Source organism: Camelina sativa, chromosome 1 (genome assembly GCF_000633955.1).
Source record: "Camelina sativa cultivar DH55 chromosome 1, Cs, whole genome shotgun sequence".
NCBI classification, from domain to species: Eukaryota; Viridiplantae; Streptophyta; class Magnoliopsida; order Brassicales; family Brassicaceae; genus Camelina; species Camelina sativa.
In genome coordinates, this window is record NC_025685.1 from 4,845,283 (window position 1) to 4,851,064 (window position 5,782).

A 5,782-nucleotide genomic window follows, 5' to 3' on the forward strand; every position below is an offset into this window, starting at 1 on the left:
CTCTTGCTGCAATAAATTGCATTTGTCTGGAAACAAATAGGAATATACAGGCATGTACCTTAAACTGTTGAAAGGGGGTTTGTTTCTGGATTCTAAAACTCCGAACTTTTTCATGATCAACAAGATCAAAATAAATATTCTTTCCAATTTGCTCAGCAATGTCATCATCTCTTGCGACCTTTATAATAGTTAAAATGCATTAGTAAGATCAAAAATTCAAACCTATACCAGCAATAGGTAATTACGTCTGTGTTCACTTTCAGACCCAAATATAATAGAAGTAGAAAACCTTGATTGTCGTGAAAAGGTGAGCTTGAGCCTTGTATTTTCTTTTATCTTCCTTTTCTTCTTGTTCTTTTTTCAGCCTCACCTGTGAGAAAATAATTAACTGATTCAGGCAAAACAAAGATAGGTAAACAGGTAAACAGGAAAAAGCGTGTAAATGAATTTCTTACCCGCAAATGTTCCGCAATGTCTTTTTCATCAACGTTGCAGATTATTTTATCCTTGTCACTGTCCCGAATATAAACAAGCATGTACGCATTCGAGTATTTTGTGAATTTGAAAGGTGGATTATTGAAACCAGGATTATTCTGCGGTAACTGAAGCGACACAAAATTTGAAAGTACATAAAATGAGAAAAATAAGAACAAAGCAAAAAGAGAAACCTAGGAAGAGAGTGTTACCTCTTCTTCACCACCATATTGCTCTTCCAGTGCCCTTTTCACATCTTCCTTCGTTACCCGTTCATCATCAAATTTATACCTGAGAGAATTAAGTTTAGATAGTCTAAAAGTAAAGCAATGAAAAAATTTGTTCATTATTGTCATCTAAACAGACACCAGAAGCCACAGAAAGACTTATTTCAGTAGATAATTTGGGAGAAATGGGAAGCAAAAAATAAACTATAAAGATCACTTATACAGTGAATCTTAATTGCGAAACTAATAACAGTAAATCCACGTTTGGATATATGGATAGAAGAGCCATTAGAAATACGATAACATTTTCCAGTTTCATAAGAAATGACTCGGGCCTTGCTAGCCTAAATGATGAGGAAACTAGTTAAAGTAACTTAAATTACAAAATACAAAACTTGTTTTAACATGAAAGAGTTGAAGGATGTGTACCACTGATCAGAAAGTGTTGGCCTAATAAAAGCATAATAATGCCCTCCATGCACTCCTCCGCTATGAACCAAGACACTGCATAAAAAAATGAGCAGCAAACTGTTCAAGCAAGCCCACAAGGAACAACAAGATCTTACTACAACATAATTCAGCTTGTATTTCACTATCACAGAAGGAAGATGAACTGTCGATCTTTCAAGGAAAACCTAAGCTACGGCAACAGATTCCTGAGAAGAGGAACCTAGCCTTATAATCAATAGAACTATATACTTCAGGAAAAATCCCACCACTATATAGTCCTGCTTGAATCTACTGTAACTCAAATTATAAAAGTAGAGATACAATAACAATATATACCTGTGGAGGGTGTAGAGATTGCGGACACTCTTGTCTGCATCAGGGGATAAATATTTTCCATTCTCTCTATCGAGATCCAGTTGAAGAGGAAACTCATACCGATCATTGATCTGTAAACAAAGACGTCAGCCTCAAAGCAAGTCTAAACACAGTCGGCACTACATGCTTTTGGGTAACTGGAATTTCAGACACTAACCTTCACCATTGTGTCCCGCATAAAATCGTATTCAAACCTCTTGAGCTGAAGTTGAAGAACTGGTGGAAAGTCTATAAATAGAACACCTTTTTTTGCATCCTGAAAAAAAAATAAAAAATCATTCCAATATAAGATAAGTTCACAGTAACAATGACAGTTAGTCAAATACAACTTTATCAGCTGCTTTAAAAAATACTAAGTAAAAAAGCTTTTCAAATTTCCTAATTTATCTTGCTTGGTAGCATTCACACACATTATGAACCCCTACACCAAATAATATGCAGATAATGATAGACTAGATTGACTTGCATAGGACCAACATAGGGACATTGACACTTCTCAACATCCACAATAACCAATTAAAGAAAGATAGACGACAGCCTACCTGCAAATCATGTCCTTCTGCATGGTATTTGTTATCTCCTTCAAGTCGTTCAACTTCAACATACTTGTCAAAAGAAGCATATACATCTTTGCAGCCCTTAACATCAAGCTGGAGGTCTAACACAAGTCAAAGTACACAGCTGTACAGTTAGTTTGATATAAATATATCAGCTTCAATAATATAAGACAACTGAAGATACGTTACGTTACTGTTTAAAAGTACATACCATAGAATGATTCTTTTCGAGTAGATTTGTAATCTACATTAATGCACTCAATGTAATTCATGTGGTGACCCTCAAATAGCTTTTGTATTGTTCCCTCCACAACAGTTCCCTTGAAAAAGGCAAAAAAAAAAATAAGTAAAACATAAAATACCAACTAGGAATGGAAGAAAGGTTGGGCTGAAGAAGAAAATTTACCTTCATCTTGTCCTCGAGCTTTTCACATAGAACTCGGTTGAGTTCCTGGACATCATGTTGCATGAAAGAATCATATGTATCCCAACCAAACGACTTTGTCAGCTCCTTTGTCGCTACACTGGTGTCATTATACTGAAGCTTGTAAAACAAACTTTGGAGCGCCAATGGGATACTAGCGGTCGGTGCATCATTTTCAGTCGTTGGCATGTGATACACAGCCTACAAACATGGGTGCATTATTCAGATGTCTTTATATAGAATTAAGCGAACTCACGATTAAGCAAATTAAAAAAGAAAACAAGACGTGCATCAAACCTTTCTGAAGTAAGGTATGTGGTATAATGTCTGCAGGAGAGAATTCATGTAACAGGTAGCACCTTGGTTTTTAAGTCCAACAAAACCAGTCTCTTTTTTTGAGTCATATGACCAGTAATCAAGAACTTTACGCACAGCAACTTCAGCTTCAATCAGAACAGTGTCATTCACTAAATATCCTCGAGTGGGATCATAGAGCTCGCTGAGAGGCATGAATGATGTAAACCCCCAATCGCTTTCTCTTGCGTTGAATTGATGTTGCGTCTCTGCAACACGCAAAAGAAAGTAGTCAGAACAGCAGGTTGACCAGAAAACAAGTAAAGAAGTTATTGGCTCTTAAGAAATTCAAAAAATTGAATGAAAATCATCATGTTCAATTCAGTTTTCAGGTAGCTTGACTGCATTCCAAGGTCGACAATGTACTCCTCTTATAAATCCAAATTATCACTCCAAGAAATAAACATCTTCCAGGAAATTCACATTTATGCATGCATTCAGATAACGAAATCTATAAACTAAGATACCTTTTCTGATGGAATATCTGCTGTGAACTTGATTCACTACAGCCAGACTGAACTGTGAATATCTGCTCCACCCGTACGGCAAACTAGACGCGTCAGCAACATCCAAGTACATGGACAAATGGTCGACATTGTTTCCTTTGGGAAAAATCAATATACGCCTGCAAGAAAAAAGAAAATCAGCTCACATGAACCAATGAAATGCACATCAGGAAATCAATTGCAAAGAAAAAAAGTATCAAAAAGTCTATGTCATTACCATTTATAGCCTCCAACAACAAATACTTCAGAGTACTGCTTCCTGGTATTGAGCCTAGTGAACATAGGGAGCGTCCACGTGAATTTCAGACTTGGAGGATCCTCGGCTGGCGGATTCTCCACAGTGGTAGCAGCAGTCTCAGTTTGGGCAACTAAAAATGCATCAACAACTGTTAAGAAATCCACAAACCAAAAATAGACAAAACCCTAGAGCACAGTGAAAACATCAATTCTACACTCCAGCACAATCCACTAGTAATACATCATCTACACCAAAAGAATCAGGGTATAACACAGACGAAAGTAGCAGAAGCAGAAACTTTTACCTTCCATAGGCTGAGGTCCCTCGACCAAATCCGGATTCGGTACAAGCATTTCCTCGTCTTCCTGCTGCTGTCAAAATCGTAAGACGACAAATCAGACTTCCGACTAATAGAAACCCTAATTTCCCAACCCCGTGATCAGAACGTCAAACGGAAACCGCAATCACCCAAAAAAAACACGGTAATCTCCCGATGATTCTATCTCTTTCGAAATACAGAGAAACAAACAAAATCTAAGAAAACAAAACCTTAACGGATCAGTCAAACGAAGAGAGTAAAAAAATCCGAAGCAGAAGAAGGTAGAAAACGCGTAAAAAAAAAAACCCCACGAAGACGACATCAAATTGACACAAAACACAAAAAAAAGAACAAGGCTAATCGGAGATTACATCAAGCGGCGGCGGAGTCATCATAGTCATTGCTCCGAGGGCGATTCACGGATGGATCGAGAAGTAGAGAAGAGAGCGTAGAGCAGAGAGATGGGACAAGACGAAGGAGTGAGGGAAGAAATAGAGAGAACTTGGCAGAGGGACGGGGAGAGATCAATCGCTCTCAATTTCTTCTTACTCTTTCTCGCTTTTCGATATGGCTAATTACGATATTTTTACTAAACTTAAGGGTTTGTATTGTAATTCCAATTACTATTGGGATTCAGATTTATATGTTCCCCTGAGGGCTCGTCTGAGAAGCGTGACAGGCTAATGAGAAAGCGACAGGTGCATGTTAATACCAATTAAACCTCTCCACGTGTCTTGAACGTGACTGTGACCGTCACGGTGTTTGGAGGTCTTCGGTGAATTTTTGGGCTTTGGACGGAAAACTATCATAAGAACTATCATATCTAGTTAGATAGAGCCCGAACTTTAACCACGATCTACATATACCCAGAAAAAAGTTTCAAACGTATGTCCCCACAGATCAAAATTTCAAAATCTAAATCTCCCCGAAATAGTATTACAAGATTTAAATTCCCACAAACTATGGTTTTAATCGGTTTATTATGTACCAAATAAATCTTAACCAACTAAAACAATAATAAACCAAAAATAAACCAATTTTAACCCAAATTACAATTAATTAACTACAAAACCAAACCAATTTTCTCGAAAAAACCAATCCTCTCGACAACAACCAATCTTCTCTTTTCCTTATCACCTTCTTCCTCACCTAAAGTCAGTTTTGAATAAAAGAACAGTCAACTATGCCAAATCAAAAATCATCATAGACCTCCAAGCCCAGTTGTGATTAATACCACATGTAATGGAAACGAGAATACTAATGATCTATGAACATCACCGAAATCGGAGATCTGATGACGGAACTGACGGTTATTAAACAGATCTGAGATTTCAAATCTGAGAGCATCATCGAGTTTTGTAATCAGAGATTGAAGACGGATAAGGCAAAGCTTGTAATGCTTGGTGATTTCATCGTACTCGAGAATGAGTCTCGCTTGACTAAGACGATGCTCTGTGGTTGTATATACGCGAGCTAGCGGAGAAAATTGAGATATACAGCGACATTAAGCTTGAGACGAACTCTACTTGTTGTTTGTTGTTGAAGCTATTCCCAGAGATTGGTGATAACGGAGGAGGCAGCGATTAAATTCAGCGCCGTTACGCATGCTAGATCTTTGCTTCTACAAATTTATAACTTCACACCCTCTAAAATCTAAAGTATTCTTAATTTACCCCACTACTTTTATTTTAATCTTAAGTATTTATTTTACTTTTAATTTGTTTTATTTTGGTTTGTTTTCGAAAATAGATAGTTTGGCCTCGGTTTAGAGCTTAAACCGATATAACCCAGATACATGGAGATTTAGATTTTGAATTTTTGATCTGTGGGGACATACGTTTGGAACTTTTTTCTGGGG

General features: G+C 37.2%; 1 protein-coding gene across 2 annotated transcripts in view; it reads right to left on the bottom strand.

Annotated features, from left to right (window-relative positions):
* The window catches only part of LOC104775949 (ubiquitin carboxyl-terminal hydrolase 13), a 10,954-nt gene extending 6,420 nt beyond the window's left edge, over positions 1 to 4,534 (bottom strand). The window contains exons 1-15 of one of the 2 annotated variants that reach the window (XM_010499922.2): positions 4,296 to 4,534; positions 3,910 to 3,976; positions 3,585 to 3,735; positions 3,329 to 3,486; positions 2,805 to 3,070; positions 2,490 to 2,708; positions 2,295 to 2,403; positions 2,069 to 2,184; positions 1,684 to 1,782; positions 1,488 to 1,597; positions 1,131 to 1,205; positions 687 to 765; positions 456 to 602; positions 290 to 370; positions 59 to 178 (exon numbers count right to left, since the gene is read on the bottom strand). In XM_010499922.2, coding sequence (XP_010498224.1) covers positions 59 to 178; positions 290 to 370; positions 456 to 602; positions 687 to 765; positions 1,131 to 1,205; positions 1,488 to 1,597; positions 1,684 to 1,782; positions 2,069 to 2,184; positions 2,295 to 2,403; positions 2,490 to 2,708; positions 2,805 to 3,070; positions 3,329 to 3,486; positions 3,585 to 3,735; positions 3,910 to 3,976; positions 4,296 to 4,325 — 1,827 coding nt within the window. In that variant the 5' untranslated portion in view covers positions 4,326 to 4,534. The remainder of the gene's footprint in view (positions 1 to 58; positions 179 to 289; positions 371 to 455; positions 603 to 686; positions 766 to 1,130; positions 1,206 to 1,487; positions 1,598 to 1,683; positions 1,783 to 2,068; positions 2,185 to 2,294; positions 2,404 to 2,489; positions 2,709 to 2,804; positions 3,071 to 3,328; positions 3,487 to 3,584; positions 3,736 to 3,909; positions 3,977 to 4,295) is intronic. The other variant, XM_010499931.2, reaches the window with a different exon arrangement.